The following is a 21,065-nucleotide window of genomic DNA, read 5'->3' as shown; positions in this document are numbered from 1 at the left end:
GCAAAACTACAAACATTGTCACTATATACCAACAACTATAGCTAATCCAGATAACTTTTTCATAAAAATCGATTTTATAAGGTAGTTTCCCAGAAATTTTCCGAAAAACTTTAAAAAATTAGTCCTTGAATCCATATTATTGTTCGTGACTATTTCTTACTGGAACTCTGAACTTTTCTAATATAAGTAATCCAACTTCAAATTCAATCTCTATTATTCCATATTAGTTTATCCCAATCTATCTATCTATTATAAACAAGATAAAAATGTCATGCTTTCCCTAGTCGCATACTTTCCCTCTTGCTTGCTTGCCTCAACACCACCATTACCGATCGCCGCAGGCTCCGTAGTGTCTGCACCTCATGGCGTTCGTCCCTTTCTCCTCCGATGCTTTCTCCGTGTTCCTCTGTTTCGATCAAGCACCGTCGCTCCATCTGAATTCATTAACTACCCTTTTAAGATGCACGCAAAATATGGTAAATTGGCGCATCATGAATCCAATAATCTCTCCTGCACACAGCACAGTACATATATATACTTCAACCTATGCCAACACTGAATACAACGGTAAATTTTCTCGACGGTATAATATTTGAAGTTGCTAGAACATACACCCTTGATGACTGGTTGGTTGTTTCGGTAATGTCGATTATATGGTGGCAGTTAAGGTGCTCGTGCTCTCGTCTCTAATTTCAGGAAATAATTATATTTTGTCTCTTGCCTTTGATGGTCATTTGTCACTCTTTAAAAATGAATCATCCAAATGTGACCACATCGGAACAATCCGTCCTCACTTTGGAGATATAATTGCGTATAAGGGTACTTTTTATGCCGTTGGTATGAAGGGTCTGCTTGTAGTAATTGATCCCGTTACTTTGAATATGAAAAATGTCATTAAGCCTCGTGGTTTGGAAGCAGAACAAAAAATTGATGGCTTGTTCACTTACTTGGTTGAATCATGTGGTATATTATACCTAGTTTACAAACGTGTTAAGCCCATTTCACATCTTTATTACTTAACAATGGAGGTGGTTGTGATTTTAGTGATGAATATGATCATGACTTCATATCCGAGCAGCAGTGGTTCAGCAGATATTGTGGACTCTATGTTGGCTCTTAACTGATTCAACTACACAATGCAATTAATCTTTGAAAGACTGATGGAGTATTTTGTTTCTATGTTGTTATAATTGAAATGTAATCATTAAAAGGGACGCTTAAAATGATAAACATAACCCTCTCTCAGTAACGGCGAGAGTGATTAATATCAAGTTGGATCACTAATTCAAAAATATTACAGTACGAGTAATTAATCTCAATTATGTTTGCTGGAAATTAAAAGAGGTTTGATGTGCAATCTAGGTGTCTCATGCATAAAACAAGATGTCTCGTCTCAAATCTCAATTATTAATGAGATTTTTTGTGTAGTTTTTTGTTATTGTCATTGTCATTGGCCAGGAATCTCTATATATATTATATATACACATAATACAATATAATTAATTTTCTTATACTCATATAAATACGATATTGATTATTAAAGATATTATTGATCAAATATCTACTTTAGCGTATGTGTCAGTTAAAGTGGAGCATTAAAATAACAACAAAGAGAGTAGTTGCGTACTTTTGTGATGGTATGAAATGAATTGTACTCCATTTGTTTCTTTTCTAAAGTTACATGCATTTAAGTTTTATTCATAGGTGTTAAGAAAAATGTTTGGGAGTAGGTAATTGAGAACATTTGTTTTGGAAATAGGTAAATAATTTGGTAAATGTAAATAGTGGCTTTGGGTTTGTATTAAAAAATAAAATAAAATAAAATAAAAGGAAAACTCAAAAAATGAAAACGTTACTAGTATAAAAAAGAAATGGAGGGAGTGAGTAGCCACATATTTTTCAATGATTGTGTCGTAGACCTCATCGTCAATGTCCGATTAAACACGTGCCACATTTTTTTGAATTTCATGTCAAATGTCACACTGTCTGTTTCAACGATTCGAGAGATGCCCCATAATTAAATAGTGTTTGTCACATTATTTTGAATTTCATGTCATATGTCACGCTGTGTTCCTACTTCAATTCCCCATAATTAAGTAGTGTCAAGAACAATTAACAAAATAATAACAAAATTGGAAGCTAAATGACAAATAATTAACAAATTGGAATATAATATATATAGTCTTTAGGGCTATAAATAAGGAACTAAAAATGAAAAAAAAAAATGAAAATATAACATTAATTAAACTAATTTGCACGTAATTTTGTCATATATTTCTAAATTAATACCAAATAAAGAAGATTATTAAATGTTTATTTATAGCCTTAAGGGCTACCTATAGGGAACTAAAAAAATATTTGTTATATTACCTCTCTAAAAAAAAAAAGAAAATTTGTATTAAATGTCAAGGTATACTGCGTACTGATCAAGGTTAAATGCGTTCTAATAATGCATATCCTCTTAATTTTTGTTCCAAGATTAATTAGCTCAATAAGTTTGATAAGATTGCATACGCATATATTCAACAGTCAACACGCTTACTATATTAAAATTAATATTATATTAAATAATAATTTAAAAAAACAATATATAATTAATAAATACTCCACGATATTCAAAATTAATACTCCCTCCGTCCTTAAAAGAACAACCCTTTTGGCCAAATTTTAGTCCAAAAATGTTAATCTCATTTACATTAAAATACCCTCCAATTTACAATAATATTTGTGCAAAATTAGCTTCCCCGTGAAAATTTTGCTTTTTCCATGTATTTTTTTTCTCCCTCCGTCCCAGAAAGAACGACCCTTTTGGCTAGATTAATCCCAAAATATTCATCCCATTTGTTTTTCCCAACAACTATTAATATCATAAAATTACCCATATATTCTCAATTTTTTTTGTCTTCTAGCTCATTCTCCCTATTTTACCCTCATAATTTTTTCAAATGTTTGTGCCAACCACTCCCTAAATTTCTACACTATTTTTCTCTCTTGCCATTATATTTTTCTGTCCCTTCTTTATCTCTCTTCATATTTTCATTGGTTTTGGGTTTTTTCTCTAGAAGAACCCTAGTTTACACTACTAGAAATAGATCTATTTCCGACGGACAGTTTCCGACGGACATGAATTTCCGTCGGAAAAATTAGAAATTCCGACGGATTTTTTATTTCGTAGGAATTCCGTAGGAAATTTCCAACGAAATATTTACTCGTAGGAAAATAAAGGATTTCCGACGGATTATTCCGTCGGAACGTTAAATTTCCAATGGAAACAAAGTCCGTCGAAGATTTCCGACGGATTTTTCCATCGGAATATCGAACTTCCTAAGGAACTAAAATCCGTCGGAAAATTATGTTCCGACGGAAAATTCCGTCGGAATTCAGGTTAAAAAAAAAAAAAAAAAACAAAACCCTACATTTAAAAACCGGATCTTCCTATTTTCTCACTCCTCTACTCCGCCTCTTTCCCTTCTCCCTCTTTCTCCTTCTCCCCCCTCTCCTCTTTCCCTTCTCTTCTCACGCACTGTCGTGGTCCTCGCTCTTCTCTTCTCCGTTTCTACTTCTCCATCCTCTCATCTCCTCACCCTTCTCCCTCCTCTATCTTCTCACGTTTCTCTTCTCCTCTCTCATTCTCTCTCCTCTCCTCGCCCTCCTCTGCTCACGCACCGTCGTGGTCACGCACCACCACCAGCAGCATCGTCGTGCTCACGCACCACCGTCGTCCTCACGCATCACCGCCGTACCACTCTAATTACAATTTAACGATTTTTTGTTCAAACTCGACCTTGAAAATTCCAGATCTGGAATTTTCATGGTCGAGTTTGACCATTTAAACCCAACAAAAATGAAATTTCAAAAGGTATGTTTATTTTTATTTTGTATTGTGAGGTAATTTTGAATTTCTGAGTTTTTTTTGCTGATTTTGATTTTTGTATATTCAATTTTTCGTTTGAGTATTAGATCTGTTTTTTTATATTTTTTTTTATTTTGATTTTGTATATTCAGTTTTGTATTATTTAATCTGGTTCCGTTTTTTGTTTTTTTTTTAATGAATTTTTGTTTTTTTTTGTATTTATTCTGGGTGAAGGTGGTTGGGTGGTGTGGGGTTAGGCGTGATGTGGGTGTGCATGGATGGGTTGGAGGTGGTTAGGCGTGGTGGTGGATGTGGGCGTGGGCCAGTTTGGGCTGGCGCAGGTGGTGTTGAAAAGGGTTAAGGGTGTAGCCTGGGTGGGTTACGGTGGGTGGGGGTTGGTTAATGTGGGCAGTGGTGGGTTAGGGGGTGGTAGTGGGTTAGGGGTGGGTGGGGCAGTGGGTTAGGGGTGGGGGTGGGGGGCTGTTTTTTTTTTTTTTTTTAATTTTTCTGACGGAATTTTCACCCCACCGACGGAAATTTCCGTCGGAACAATATCCCACTCCGACGGAAATTTCCGTCGGAACCTTGCGACGGATTTTCACTGAAAGTCAACAAAAGCGTCGACAGAACAAAATCCGTTGGAAATTCCGTCGGAATAGACCTTTCCGACGGAATATCGCAAAATACCTACAAAGGGTCTTCCGACGATGCTTTCCGACGGAATTTCAGGGTTTTCCGACGGATTTTTTCCGTCGTTGATTAACTGTTTTCTAGTAGTGTTATCTTCTTCTCTCTCCTCAATTCAGCCACTTTCATTGACAAATTGGGGAAAAAAATCCAAATCGGTGCTCGCATAGTCCTTGCGAATCAGCCCCCGAAAAATTTCTAAAAAAGACCCGGTTTATAGCACTTAGTATTGCATATCTTACCCTCTACCCTTGATTTTTTTTTTCCTTTAATTAGCTTAGTTTCTTAATTGTGTATTCAATGATGATGATTTTCGTTTTGATATGATTATATTTTGGGTCATGGTTTTGATTTTTAATTATATGGGTTAGGGTTTTGGATGGAATTTCATTGATCTTAATTTTCGTTTGATATGATGATTTTCTGGTTAGGGTTAATGTTTTCTGGAAACGATGTGTTTGTTGAAAACAGAAATGAAGGCTTCAACAGCAACATTCAAATCGTAGAATAAGGCATGATGACGGTGGATTACAGAGTGATTTCGCAGATTTTTGTTTTTTTTTAGGGTGTTATCAAATGTTTAAAAATATTTTTAGGAATGAAATTGCCAAATTTGCAATCTGTGTACTTTGATTTTATTGAATGTTGTAAAAGAATACTCAAATCTTAGTGGTTAATATCATTTTACATGGATTAGTCCCTTATTATTATTGCATTTTGATTGTACATGGAATAAAGATTAAAAAAAAAAAAACCTAAAGGTTTTCTGTTGGAAAATCGATTAAGGACAAAAAAAGGGACTTTCTCTCTCTATGTATTAATTGCAAATTATTGTAACTTGAATTTCCCATATATTTGTACTTGCAAATTAAGTTTCTTAATACCCGCGAAATCAATCCAAAAGGGTCATTCTTTCGGGGACGGAGGGAGTATTATTTTCTCTCTCTAATTTTTTGCAAATCGCATACAAATTTATCTTTCAATGTACTTTTATTAGTTTTCCCATACTCTTGTATTTTCCATTTAAGTTTTTTAATACCCGTGAAAACTCTCCAAAAGGGTCGTTCTTTTAGGGACGGAGGAAGTATAATTTTAATTAAAAAATGGCGTTAAAAACTAATTTAAGAATAACATATGTTATTTGTCAAAAAAGAAAGAATAACATATGGGCAAAATTTAATGAACATAAGAGCATCCACATAGGCTAGCTACCTATGTTTGTAGCTAACAATTGCCATATCATTATTTTCTTTGTTAAAATAAGCTACAACATGTAAGCTACAACCTTCACAATGGTTAGCTATTTATTTTTGTAATTGGGAATAATAATAATAAATCAAAAATAAAAAAATAAAAAAAAATATACATAAAACAAATACATACAAATATTAAACAAATCAATATATTGGGAGGAGCAAAACCTTGTAGCTCCATGGAGCTACAAGGTTTGGCCTTAGTTACAACCTTTGTAGCTCCACAATGGTGAGTATGTAGCTCCACAATGGTGAGCATGTGGCTCCGACTATTATAAATTGCAAGCAACTTCTTTTATACTATCATTGTGGATGCTCTAATGACTAAATTCAAAGAACATCGGCGCTAAAAACACATACAAGATTAACAAAAGGAACAAAAACTTAGAAGAACTACTACATAAAGGATTAAACAAAAGAACATAAGGGATATATCAAAAGAACATAAAAAATATACAAAAAGAACATAACAATATTTTATAAAGAACATTGATTTCAGAGTTATAAATAGCAAGGAACAAAACAATATATTATAAAGAACATCATACTCAATCTTGTCACATTGATCTCAAATTCAACATACAGATTCATACAATCACACCATTAACAAAATGACGATCAAAATCATGACAAAATTCTGAAGTGCGCATCCCTTGTCTTCGATCTCTAGAATTTATCTCTGGAAATTTTCTATTTCTCTCTCTAAAGAATAACTAAAAAATTGAAAATGACAAAAACTAATGAACGCCCCGAGAGCGTTAGATAAGATAAGTAGAAATATTGGATTAAAATGAACATTAATTACACCGATGGACGCCTGAATTTAATTTGGCATGCATTCCTAAATTAATGTCACTTTAGGGAATATTTTAAATGCTTATCTAACGTACCGAGGGTGTTCGTTAGCAAGATCCTATGAACAAATACACAAAAATAACTAAATTGAAACTCTATTAATATGGAAAATAATTACCAAACTCCTTCAATTACGAAGCAAATAATTCAGTTTAAAGACTCAAAAGTTGGGTGTCTTTAAATTTTTTTTTTTTTTTTTTTTTTTAAGAATGAAAGGCTGGATAATATACCAAGCTTGGTACATCCCCTCCACCTTAAAAATTTCACTCTCTTCAATAAAGAAGAACGAGTACCCATTCCCAAGGGTGACAGGTCACAGGGATTCTCAAGCCAATCAAGGATTCAAGGGTAGGTGACGAGTCACAATATATTGAGCAAAAAATCTCAAGTGATTAATTAGAACTACACGATTTAAGTACATGTATGCATGTGTCACTGCACAACCTTAGCTTTAGCTAATTATATACGAAGTAATATATATATACGTAGTTACATACAATACACATCCTTCCTAGTTCGATGTATAGCTCAAACCCATTTCATGCTCTAGGTCTACTGTCTACTACTATGCTGGGTTTGAATTGTACCCTATTCTTAATTATTTAATTGCCCAATAACCACTCTTATTGACCTGACGCAAAACCTAATACACTCTAAAAAAAAAAAATAAAAAAAATAAAAAAAAAACTAAAGTAAAGGTATTGATCACTCCCTGTAAAGAAAATATGATAATTAAGTAAATTAGAACATCCTAAAGTATAGAAAAACACAAGCAAAGGGATTACAATATTAACAAGTCACTAATGATGATAGGAAACACAAATTAAATTGGTCATCACTAATTACTTCGTATCTTTTTTTAGGATGCCCACCCAGTTCACCGGAGTTTAGCTCCGACTACATGCGGGTCCGATCCGAGTTGCACACCTGACTTATGGTGGGTGAGTCTCCCAACAAGAGTTTCTGTATACGGTGAGTCTCGAACCCGAGACCTTCCTTTAAGCGACATCAAGTTGCTTACCATTTAAACCAACTCTTATTGGTCTAATTACTTTGTATCGTTCATGAGTATAGTAGTAGTTTCGTGATGCATTCTCGTAATTTTGGGACGTGATGCATGCCGTATAACCTTATCTCGGTTGTTGATTGGACGTTTAAGGCAGTAAGAAGGCTATTGATTATTTGCAGAGCTGGAAACAAGTACTTTTCATTATCACTATTTACTGTTAAATCATTGAAATATTTGTAACTCTAAATTCCACCTCGTTTTTTTATATTTTTATTTTTCAAGTGGCCTATAAATATAGATAAGTTATAACCTTATCTCGTACAATGTTGTAACTCTAAATTCCACCTCATTTTTTGATATTTTTATTTTTCAAGTGGCCTATAAATATAGATACGTTATAACCTTATCTCGTACAATGTTGTAACTCTAAATTCCACCTCATTTTTTGATATTTTTATTTTTCAAGTGGCCTATAAATATAGATACGTTATAACCTTATCTCATACAATGTTGTAACTCTAAATTCCACCTCATTTTTTGATATTTTTATTTTTCAAGTGGCCTATAAATATAGATACGTTATAGCCCGTTACTACAATACTTTGCCATTACTTTTCTTTTTCTAGGGTTTTATATAATATATCTCTAGATATAGAAAAACTATTAATTTCGTAAAAGTTTTCTTCTAGGCCTGGGCAAAAAATGAAGGGTGAAGCAATGAAGTTTCATCTTTTGATTTTCATGGTATTCTTAGTTACTCTTGCTTCCGCAGCTTCATTCCCTTCAGTCATCATTGTTGGAGCTGGAATGTCCGGTGAGACACACACGCATTTTTCTTCACTTTTCAAGAGAACAAACTAATACTTACTGCTATTCCCTCCATTTAAAAAAAAAAAAGTTGTTTACACCTCATATTATGCACAGTTTTTAATGCATATTTGATTTATCAATATTCCTTCTTTAATACGTATTATATGGAAAATTATAAAAAGTTTATGTTTAGAAACATGCATATACAGTATATATCTTTGTCAATTATTGCATATAATCCACATATATAACAAATAATATTATATATTACGTAATTAAGTATATCATCTTAACTTAATGGTCTTGATCAGGTAGTCAATCTGATTCGTACCTAAATATTACAATTGATAGTCTCATTAACCAGAAAATTGATTCCAGACGAACATAGAAGGGATTCGATATTAGTACTACCCTCAAGACTTTATCTAATAAGTAACTAACTAACTAACCTAGTTGTAAATGGCTTTATATATTTCGATGTCGGATTAGGGTTATACTTATATATTCACAAGTATTTGCCTTTTCTGATCTCGTGCCTTTTCTTTTATCCTATCTTAACTTTTTAAGTTTTGTTCTTTTTATTATATTTATGCTAAACTTAAATAATTTTTTTCTTTAAATTAACCTTTTTTTTTTTGGAAAAATTAGAATAATAATCCCAACTTTCATGAATTTTGCTAGAATAATCCCAACTTTGGATTATTCTGGAATAATCCAAAGTTTGGGGGTTCTTCTTTTTCTTCAATCCCTAACTGGTCAACAAAAGTCAATGACCTATTATATCAGGTCACTTAACACATGTCAAGTCCTGATTGGTCCAAAAATTAAAAAAAAATTATACAAAAAAACAATAACAGAAAAAAAATTAAATCTTGATTGGTCAAAAAATTAAAAAAAATAAAAAATTCAGAAAATCACCCAGCTTCCCCTTCCCCCATCCACCCTAACCTCCACCACTACAGCCCAACCCGCCACCCCACCGATCCACCCTAACCTCCACCACCATAGCCCAGCCCGTCGCGTCTCCCCCCACCCCTTGAGTCGGCGTTTTCCCCCTTCCCCGAAACCCCACGCAACCACCGTAACCCCTAAATCGCAGCCACCAGTCAAAACCCCAAAAACCCACCAACGAAAACGGAGGTTTCAGGGGTGGGTTACGTGTTTTTGGGAGTAGGGAAGGGATTCATTCCAAAGGAGTTTCGCGAGCGGCGGCGCACAGGTCGCCGGATTTAGTGGCCAGGGGCAATTAAGAGGAGAGAGAAAATGAAAAGGGATTTCGTGCGTGGCTGGGCAATTGGCCGGCGGGAGGGGGGAGGGGTAACAGTGGGCGACGGTTAGGCGAGGGAAGGGGGAAACCGGCGGAGTTGGGGCAGATGCCGGCATTAAGGGGTGGCAAATTATTGGCGTCAACGGTTTGGTTGGGACCGCTGGGTTTTTTTTTATTTTTTTTTTGTTTGTTTTTAATTTTTTTTGTTTGTTTGTTTTTAGTTTTTTTAACCAATTAACATGTGACACGTGTCACTTTTTAAAAAAAATAAAAAAATTAACCTATTCAACCGGTCACCGGATTTTGAGATTGAAGAAAAAGAGGAACCACCAAAAAGTTCGGAGTATTTTATAATAATCAAAAGTTAGGATTATTCTACCAATATTCATGAAAGCTGGGATTATTATTTCTAATTTTTCCTTTTTTTTTACTTTAAAACTTATTAATTATTACTTCATGTGTTTTTGTATATGGTGTGCAACTATATATGCCTTTTGCATTATTCATACAAGTTTAGGAGCACCAATTGATTGTTGGTGCACTGGTGATTGGTACTGCACTTGGTAGGGAGAACCGTGTGTTCGATCCCCCCACAACAAATATTAGGAGGGGAGTGGAACCTAACCACCCACAATTGATTCTCGAATCCGGATTAGCCCAAAGGGTGAAGCGGGTAGAACAAAAAAAAAAAACAAAAAAACAAAACTAGTTTAGGAGCGCACAATAATTATGATTTTAAAGTAAATTTTGAGCTTTAAACAATAGATTCTCAATAAATTTGAAGTAACTATAGTGTAAAATTATCATTTTTTGTATAATAAATTAATACAATTCAACGTTATTAAAAATAATAATTTATGGGAAATAAAACCTATACGTACATTCAAATTACCTAAAATATTAGGGAATTAAAACCTATACATTCTCTAAATAGTATCCACAAAACCATTATACTTAACACATTTTAATTTTATGTTATTTCATTTATTTTTTCTATTATTACAATTAATCTTCAATAAGTCTTGTGTAAGGCGGGTGTTTGTTAATTTTATTGTAAAACGGTCAGTTTGAGAGTAACTTTAACTATTTTTATGGAAACTTTAACCCCTTAAAGGATAACTTTTAATTTGTCATTGGTTTGAATTTTATTTTAATGTGTAATTTTTTATAGATTCATGATTACATAATATAAAGGCTAATATGATTAATCTAGTACATCATATGTTTTTTGTAAGATAATATATATTATTTGTGAAATGGTAACTTTTGTAGTATAAAGGGTAACTTTAAATACTTTTAATATAACTTTAACTCGTCTTACAATAAATTAACCTATACCCACCTAACTAAATCTATCACAAACACAATTTAATTTGGAAACTTAATCTCTTGCTAATAAAGTAGGGGAAAAGCAATAACCCGTATAACTAAAAATAATTTGAGCAACAACTTCCTTTAGTGAAGTGGATGTACGGATGTACGTACTGTTTAGAATTCAACTAACTCGATGATAAAGATAAATATTGGTTTAGGGTTTCTGTTTTTGGATTTAGAGTAGCCGAATTCAAGAATTTCAATTGTTACATGAAGTTCGATTCCAAGTTTGACTGTAAGTGTCTGATTTCAATCCCGCTCTCTGATTTTTTTTTTTTTTTTTTTTTTTTTTTTTTTTTGGTTAAGAACAAAAAGAATAAGCAAGAACATAACACAAGTGATTTTAACACGTTGCACAATATTTATTTGCTACGGAGTAGCTTTTATTGCAGCTATTAAGTGGTTGTTATAACATTAATGTGGAGCAACACTTTCACTTACATGTGAGTTTGCTCATGAACTCAACATAATCTTTGTACCTCCATCCTACGAGTAGTTTGTTTGTCCTTTGTTCGTAGCTTCTTCTTAGGTTGTTTACCTTAGAACTCAAACCCATCTTGTGCTCTAGGTCTACAGACTACCATGCCAGAGTTGATCACACCCTTTACTTATTTATTTGCCCATATTCATTTCCACTTGATATAATGCAAAACCTAACTTAAGAAGAAGAAATATAAAGTTAAAGTGAAGGTTTTAGTTACCCCAATCAATCAAAACCTTAATCCCGTAAGTCATAACATGAGTCAAAATAAATGTATTAATTACTCTAATAAATAAAATATGATAAAGTAATTAGTACATAGAAAAAAGATTTTCAACGAGGACAAGAAAGATACCATCCGTGATTGTCCTTACTTTTCAAGACCATTTTTTAAAAGCTGTGTAAACCTCAAATTATAAAAAAGTTCATGTTTAGAAACATATACTTCGTAATTTACTTTGTCGATTGCATATAATCCGATTTTATAACAAATAAAATTATATACTACATATATTTTAACTAGACCATATATTCTATCCATACCTAAATATTACAATTGATAGTCTAACTATAACCTGAAGATTGATTCCAGACGAACATAGAACGAAGGTATTCGATCTTAATGCATGCTAACCCCCAAGACTTTAACTACCTAACAAACTAACCTAGTTGTATGCTGCTTTATTTATTTCGATGTCAATTAGGGTTGTATTTACATATTCACAATTATTTTCCTTTTCTAAAATTGTACCTTTCCTTTATCCTATTTTAAGTTTAGTTGGCTCATTATAATTATGCTGAACTTTAATAATTTTTTTGGTTGACATTACTTATTTTATTTTAACTTTATTTTCTTATTATTTCGATCTTCATGTGTTTTTATATTAGTTGTACCATATATAACTTTTGCATTATTCATAAAAGTGTAGGAGCGCACTATAGTTATGATTTTAAAGTAAATTTTAAGATTTTAACCAGTATTGTTGAAGTAATTATAGTATAAAAATTGTCATTTTTTGAGTAATAAACTAATACAATCAACAGTTATTAAAAATACGAAGTAATGACTTATAGGAAATTAAACCTAAACGTATAGTACATTCAAATTACATATTAACACATATATAGTAGGGAATTAAAACCTATACATGCTCTATATATTAAAGTCTATATAATATAATTATAAGCTAAGAAAATAATTATTAATTAACATGATAGCACCAATTGATGAAGTGAACATTTAATTTTAATTTTGGTTGAAATGATATAATTATATATAGTTCATCACCCTTTGATTGAGCATCCATACAAAAATCCTTACATAAATTCTTGAATAAGGCGATCTTTTATCATTAACTTATTATAAGAAATGTTGAGATACGATATGATGGAGGAGAGGAGATAAAATAAAAACAACTTGTAAATGGTGAAAAAATAAAAGGAGATTAATAGAAAATGGAATTGATTATTCAATAAGATTCTCTGAAATAAACAAAAAAAAAAAAAAAAAAACTGTAATTTTGTACCTATTGCTAAATGCTTTGCAAAATTGTTATTTTTTACTTATGAATCTGTATAACTAAAATTTGGGGTGTCTATTATTCAGATTACAATCAAAATTCAATCCAATTCAACCCGAAGCATTAATTTGGATTGGATTAAATTGAAATTTTTTATATATATGAAAACATGAGTTTACTAATAAAGATTGTTTATAGTAATCAGGTAAAACTATGTTTTAAATTACGTTAATATTAATTGTTTAAAACAATGTTAATTACAATAGTTGTGTATTAATCATGTACAACTATGTTTTCAAGATTTGAATTTTATAATTGCATATTTGTTTTAATAATCACATTAGGACCTAGAATGTTGCAAGGCAATTTAATTTGAATTTTCAGATCGGATCCAAATATCCGAATTCTAATTCGGATTGGATTTAAATAAGAAAGTTAATTGGATTAGATTTGATAATTAAAAATCGAATTTTACTTTAGATCGGATTGGTTTAATAATATATGTCAAAGGTGGTGTGGTAAGTCAATAATAATAAATTAATAAAAAGTACGAGTTGCAATTTTAACAATGTACTATACGTTCTACTACAAATCTCAGGGATTTCAGCAGCTAAGAACCTGCATGATGAAGGCATCAAGGACTTTATCATTTTGGAAGCAACAGATAGGATTGGTGGTAGGATTCACAAGACTGAATTTGGAGGGCATGTTGTTGAGAAGGGAGCAAATTGGCTTCACGGAGCAGAAGGTCCTCTTAAGAATCCCATGTATGAAATCGCCAAGCAAATCAAGCTTAAGTCCTTTTACTCGGACTTCAGCAATGTCTCATATAACACCTACAAGCAAGAGTGAGTAGTTTGGATCAATTCATAAATAAATTTTTATACCAATTGTTATTATATAGTCATCATTTTGAGACTAAGGCTTTGTTGTTGTTTTTGTAACTATAGAGTCATCAGTGTAGATAACTCTAGTTAAAGAGAACAAAGCCTAAATAAACAACTAACGGCGATTGATAGGTAAATATGTACTAACTTCATTGTTATATTATTGTTGTCTTAAAGGGGTGGACTGTATTCGAAAGAAGAGGTGGATGCGGCATTAGACATGGCGGAGAGTAATGAAGATTATGCAGAAAAGATATCAGAAAGGTTTAATGCTGAAAAAGGGAAAGATGACGATATGTCCCTTTTGGCAGGTGAACGTCTTAATAAAAGGTAAATGAATAAAATTATGAAAATTACATATTTGAAAAATACACGTAATATAAATCTAATAAGATCTCATATTATATGTATTTTTTAGTACATGTGACATTTACGTACTGATGATATTAGTCATTGAAATATTGGACATACAGGGAGCCAAAAACACCCCTAGAAAAGATGATTGACTTCTACTCTTTCGACGGCGAGCAAGCAGAGGCACCAAGGGTAACAAGTCTTAAGCATATAATTCCAAGGCCAGAATTTAGTCTTTTTGGTGAGGGTGAGTATTTCGTAGCTGACTCCAGAGGATTCGAGAGCATTGTTCATGAAATTGCCAAAACTTACCTCACCTACACCAATGATACTGTCAATGACCCTAGGGTCATCTTTAAACAGGTATACCTAGATATTAAATTACTATGTAATCCTATATTTTGTATCTTATACTCCATTCGTCTTCAAATAAAAGTTTCATTTATCTGTCGTGAATTTAATTTAACAGGTTGTGAAAGAGGTTGATTACTCAAAGAGTGGAATAGTGACAATAAAAACAGAAGACGGCAAAGTATACACAGGCCAAGCTGTCATTCTATCTCCGAGTATTGGTGTTCTCCAAAGTGATCTCATCTCTTTTAAACCAGAATTACCCGTAAGTATTTCATCCTTAGCTAATTAAGTAAGACCACGTGTGTTTCCGGTATTACTGTTATAGTACCAACTCAACCAATTTGGAATCAACTTGAATGAAATGCAGTTTTGGAAAAGGCGCGCCATTAATGAATTCAGCATAGGTATATACACAAAGATCTTCCTCAAGTTCCCTAAGAAATTCTGGCCTACCGGAAAAGGAAACGAGTTTTTCTTTTATGTCCATGAAAGGCGTGGATATTATGCAATTTGGCAGGTACATTTTGTGAAATATAAATACCTAGTGTAATTCGAACTTTCAGTTTCAATTGCCTGAAAAAAAAAAAAAAAAATTACATGTAAATTTGGTATGATTGCAGCAACTAGAAATGGAGTATCCAGGAGCCAACATTTTGTTCGTTACAGTTACAGACGACGAGTCAAAGAGGATAGAGGCACAACCAGATGAGAAAACAAAAGCAGAAGCAATGGAAGTTCTGCGCAAAATATTTGGAGATGACATTCCTGATGCTACTGATATAATGATTCCTAGATGGTATTCTGATAGGTTATACAGAGGCACTTTCACTAATTGGCCTGTTGGATACACAACTGAAAAGCATAACAACCTTAAGGTAAGTTTTATTTATATAAGCCTCGCTATAAGGGTTTTGCTATACATAGTCTTGAAATAATCAGTGTTGTTGTTCGGCATGAATTTTGGAAGACTATATGTAATGAATTTAAGTGATCTTGTGCATATGTATTAGGCTCCAGTTGAAAATGTCTTCTTCACTGGAGAGCATACACACGCGGAACTCTTTGGATATGCAGATGGTGCTTATTATGCTGGTATTTCTTCCCCTTTCTTTTTGTGTCCCTAAATAATTAATTTTGCGAAATTTTATTAACATCAAAAACAAAAAATAAAAACACAAGACTTTGAAGCACAAACAAATTAAACAATCAAGGATGGGCTCCTAGTAACATCAATCTATGTCACTAGCATGAACTCTATCGGTCATTAAACTTCCCATTATTATGTATTTTTATTACAAGTATTTGAATCTGTTTTATTGATGTATCTACACATGAAACCCTCAAGTCTTAATAAGCCTCATTCTTATGCAGGTATTTCTTCCCCCTTCTTTCCTCATCCCTTAATAATTAATTAGTCCACATTTTATCGGAGGTCATTTTCAAAAAAAAAAAAAAAAAAAAAAAAATTAGGATCACATAACACGCGGAGTACATGATTAATATGCAGATATTTCTTCATTGTTTAAAACTTTTACATCTTCAACGAACATAATGAATCTAACTTTGTTGGTAAATCATGGTAGGTGCGAGTACAGCAAATGAGGTCAACAAGTTGCTCAAGAAAAAGATGTCACCAAGACTAGGATCTTTATATTGGTGGATGTGATTAATTGTACCGAGTTTTATGCTTCAAGAATAAAGTTGTGTTGTAATTGCTTAATGAAAATCCAAGCTTAAATTATGTTCTTATGAAATTTTATTTCAAAGAACAAGAGAGAAAATCATTGGGGTTTTCATTAGGATTTGCAAATTCGGTGTTGATTTTAATTAGGTTTCAATTTTCTTGTGGCTTTTAGAAGTTTCCGTACGTAATGCATTTCATGCATGAGTATGCATGATTGTGTTAGGAGAATAAATATTAAGGTGTTTGTGGACCAACGTGTTTATTTTAGATCATTTTGAATCTCGTGCTAATTAATATCATTTGTCTTCTTTTTGTACTAAATAGTTCATGTCCTCAATTATTGAATGACGTACACTTGAGCTTGTTTTTTATTGATCAAATCAAATGGTGGAAATAGACATATGGGGTTGATTTTTCAAAGATAATATCGTGATATTAGAAAAAACAACGCCATTGATTGATTAATTTGACTGTGTTTTTAAGCAAATTTGATTAATTTTCTCCCCCTTTAATTTTTTTTTTCCATTTGTCTTTGTTTGGTTTGTGAAGAGTGGCAAATTTTCGCAATGGTGAAACTGAAAACTTGCATCCTTAATGATGGAGAATGAATATTTTCTTTTACAAGACAAGAAAGCCAGATTTTCCTTCCTTCTCCTTACCTCCTTTTAATTGGGTGTTGTTAAACGTCGTTCGCATTTTACTAGGTGACGTTCACATTTTTTACATGAATTTCCTAAATTGCCCTCCGTATATAAATACTCGATAAAGTAAGTTAGGGCTTTACGAGACATTTCTCATCTCACAAAATCACTCTTTGACATTTTCTCTCTCTAAAACCTTCCAAAAAATCTGAAAATTAGAAGAAAAAAAAATCAGAATTTATTTTTTTAAAAAAAAAAACCAAGAAGGCTACTCAAACACAAGCAAAACTTGCAATCAAACGTTGAATCCGACAATGGCAGACCGACGGAGAGTTAGGCTGACGTTTGGTGGTCGTGGTGGCGGCGTTAGCGGCGGCTAATCCTGGGCACCGTGCCGTGCCGGGCCGCCGCGGGCCGTGCCTGGCGGGCCACGGGCTGGTTCGTGCCGTGCCGTGCCGTGCCGGCCATATTCACAGGCCAGCCCACGGCACGGCCCTCGTGCCTGGCGGGCTCGTGCCGTGCCGGCCACGTGCCGGCCTGCGGGCTGGTGCAGTTTTCATTTTTTTTTTTTTTTTTTTTTTTTTTTTTTTTTAATGACAACATTATAAATTAATAAGTTTATAATGTATATAAGTTATAAAATTATAATTATAAGTTTTATAAGGTAACTTATAAGTTTATAACTTATAAGTTATAAGTTATTAAGTTATGAATTTTATAATTATAAGTTGAATATTTATGTTTTATAATTTGTATATTCAATATTTATATTTATATATTTACTTTATACTATTACTTTAAAATTTAATGTTTATGATTTATTAGTAATTGGTATAATTTTATTTTTTTTAATATGAATTTACAAATTGTAACAAAACGGGGAAAAAAGGCAAATTGGACTTTGGATGTGAATAATGCGTACTTTATATTATTATTACTTGAGTTGAGAAAATTGTACAATGATAACAATGATAAAAATCATACAATGATGGTATTAAACAAAAATTGGAAAATGATAAAATTGATATTTTTAAAATCGTACAATATACAATAATTGTCTATTCTTCTTCTCCTTCTTCTTGCTCGTCTTCGTCTTCGTCTTCGTCTTCGCCTTCGCCTTCAAGGTCATCGGCTAGTTGCATAGATTGGGAACTAGCCGAACCCGAACCGGAAGCGGAGGTTCCTTCTTCGTTGTCGTTGTGGTCGTAAGAACGGTCTTGTGAGCGATTTTCCGCATCCAACCAATCTTTGAAACACACGCACATTTCTAGTGTTTCGGGTTTTAGACTTGTTCTTCTATCGTCTAAAACCCTTCCGGATGCGCTGAAAGCTCGTTCGGAGGCGACGGAGGAAACTTGGATAGCAAGAATGTCTCGTGCCATTGCCGCCAAAGTTGGATGCTTCGAGCTTTGTTGTTTCCACCATGCAAGGAGGTCGAGGTTGTTTATCTCATCGTCGTCCATGCCTTTGGTGAAGTCGTAACTCAGGTACATCTGCAACTCCGAGACGTCGCTTTGCGTTCTCCTGATTGATGAATCACCTGAAAACCTTGAAATCAAGTTAGTAGCTTGTGAAAATAAATGTTTGGCCTTCTTACTTACGTTTTTGGATGGTTGGGAAGGCCCTGAGCGAGGAACGGTGCCATATTTGGCTTCATAGACTATATAAAGCAAAAAACTGATCCTTCACATTAGTCTTATAGTTTTCTACATCATCGTCAAGAAACATGCATTGAAAGTAAATGTCAACTAACATAAATGTGTTTTCATACTTTTGCCTAGGATCTAATATGGAAGCAAAAATATAAATCAAAGGAATCTCACTATAATATTTACGCCACTTTTTTTCCATTGCTGGAAGATACTGATCATAATCACTTTGATCGCGATGATCAGCGAAAAGTTGGGCGAGTAAGCATGCATTAGAAAGAAAGTTTTGAGCACAAGGATTGTAAACAGTAGAAAAACAATACGTCATGTTATATAATAACTGTAAAAATTGCATATATCTTTCACAGTTTTTCCAATCATCATCATACAAAGCATTTTGTGGAAATTTTTGGTTGTAAAATAATGTTAACGGGCCCTTGTACTCAATTGCCTTTGTTAACATGTCATAGGTGGAATTCCACCTAGTTGGGCAATCGGTTCTAATTTTTATTACCCTTATCTTTTGTTGTTTTAGAAAACTCTTCCATTCTTGGTATCTCATGTTAGAGCTATTAATAGACATAATAGCATCTCTGATTTTGCTGTAGTATGGGCCAATTGCCCGAACTCCATCCTGTACACATAAGTTAAGTACATGGAAAACACATCTAGTATGAAGAGCTTCACCGTCTAATAGTACATCGGTTAAGTTTTGTTTGATAAGATTAGCTGTGTATGTCATAGAGGTTGCATTATCAAAAGTCATAGACATCATTTTATCTCGAAGGTTGTATTCGTCTATTGCTTGCATTAAATGGTGAGCAATGTTAATGCCGGTGTGTGGGTATTCCAGCATTTTGAAATGTATTATTCTTTTTTGTAACATCCATTGATCATCTACCCAATGGCAAGTCACACATAAATAGTGATATTTATAACCACTATCCCAAGAATCGGCTGTTAAAGATACTCTACAGTTAAGGTTACTCAATTCGGCTTGTAACCGGACTTTGTACTCTAGGAAATTTTTCATTGCGGCGGAACGAACGGTTTTCCTAGAGATTCTTTTATGTTGGGATTGTAGTGCTTTGTTAATGTAGGTGTTGAATGCGTCACTTTCCGAGAAAAGAAAAGGTTGTTCGGCGTGTACTATCATTTTTCCTAGTTCATCCCTATCCCTCTCATAGTTGTATGTAAAGCCGTATGGATGGAATTGGGAAATTTTGGGCTGGGTTGGATCACTAGCTGGTTTTGCACAAGCTTTCATGTGTCTAGATAAGTGTCCCGTCCCGTTTTTGGTAACTGCCGTGAATACACTATTACATGTTTTACATTTTTCCCATTGTTCACCATCTTTACTTAGGACAAAATAACGCCATACCTCACTCCTTCGGTTTTTCAAAAGTAGCATCTCAGTTTCGGTTAACCATTCATGATGTGTGTGATGGTTAGTAGTGGGACTAGTGGGAGTGGCAGTAGAAGGGGTAGAACCGGAGGGAATTCGGGTACTTTCTTGGCTACCTTGGCTAGAACAATAGTTTTGTTGATTACCGATATAATTAGGTGGAAATTGGTATGGTGGTAGTGGAAATTGGTTTAGTGGTGGTGCTGGAAATCCCGACGTATTATATGGCTCATAGCCCGGGGGGAAGTAAATGAGGTCATTGGTTTGACTCGTAATTTGGGGGCTCGTTGTATTTGGTGGTTCCCTAGAACTACTACTACGGATAAGTCGGCCTTTCCCCCTAGACCTAGATGATGGGTTGTTCGATGCCATAATTAACAATTAATTTTTTAATAAAAAGTGGTTAACTATAATAATAATAATTAATAACAACAATTTTAACAATAAAAATATCAATAATATTAATTAATAACAATAACAACAAAAATAAATAATAACAACAATTGTAACAATAATAATAATTAATAACAACAATTATAACAACAACAATAACAATTAACAACAATAATAATTAAACAAGATTATTCTAATAATAACAATAAAACAATAATAAATTTAAGATTAGTTTAGATCTTACAACCGTGCTTCAACGCTCCACTAATTACGATTACGAACTTTTTAATTTTTTCCGATATTAGGAAAATAATTAGAGAATTTAAGAGAATAATTAGAGAATTTAAGAAAATAAGGATTATTAGAGATTTAGAGAATATAAGAGATAAGAAGAAGATATTGTGATTTTGTGATTTGGGAATGAAATGGAGGTGAGTATTTATAGAATTTTTGGCAAAAAACTAGCCGTTTTATAGTCGTTGGTCCGCGGGCCGTGCCTACGGGTCGTGCCTGCAGGCCGTGCCTGCGGGCCGTGCCTGCGGGTCGTGCCTGCGGGCCATGCCCGTGCTCGTGTCGGGCCGTGCCTGGG

At 33.4% G+C, this 21,065-nt stretch overlaps 1 protein-coding gene and 1 long non-coding RNA gene across 2 annotated transcripts; both read left to right on the top strand.

Annotated features, from left to right (window-relative positions):
* Nucleotides 1-2,522: 2,522 nt before the first annotated feature.
* On the top strand, nt 2,523-5,217 carry LOC110686654. Its single transcript, XR_002504269.1, has 2 exons — nt 2,523-3,859; nt 4,972-5,217. It is a non-coding gene; the product is annotated as an uncharacterized LOC110686654 (long non-coding RNA).
* A 2,955-nt stretch (nt 5,218-8,172) lies between these two features.
* LOC110686653 (polyamine oxidase-like) lies at nt 8,173-16,709 on the top strand. The gene is made up of 9 exons (XM_021863257.1): nt 8,173-8,471; nt 13,708-13,957; nt 14,174-14,326; nt 14,470-14,713; nt 14,820-14,966; nt 15,072-15,221; nt 15,325-15,579; nt 15,715-15,796; nt 16,288-16,709. The coding sequence occupies exons 1-9, from the start codon at nt 8,360-8,362 to the stop codon at nt 16,368-16,370; spliced, it is 1,476 nt and encodes a 491-aa protein (XP_021718949.1). The 5' UTR covers nt 8,173-8,359; the 3' UTR covers nt 16,371-16,709.
* The last annotated feature ends 4,356 nt before the right edge of the window (nt 16,710-21,065 follow it).

The sequence above is a fragment of the Chenopodium quinoa genome, unplaced genomic scaffold (assembly GCF_001683475.1).
Source record: "Chenopodium quinoa cultivar QQ74 unplaced genomic scaffold, ASM168347v1, whole genome shotgun sequence".
In the NCBI taxonomy this organism is placed as follows: Eukaryota; Viridiplantae; Streptophyta; class Magnoliopsida; order Caryophyllales; family Amaranthaceae; genus Chenopodium; species Chenopodium quinoa.
Note: the sequence above shows the minus strand (reverse complement) of the source record. Positions and strands in the feature narration are given on the sequence as shown.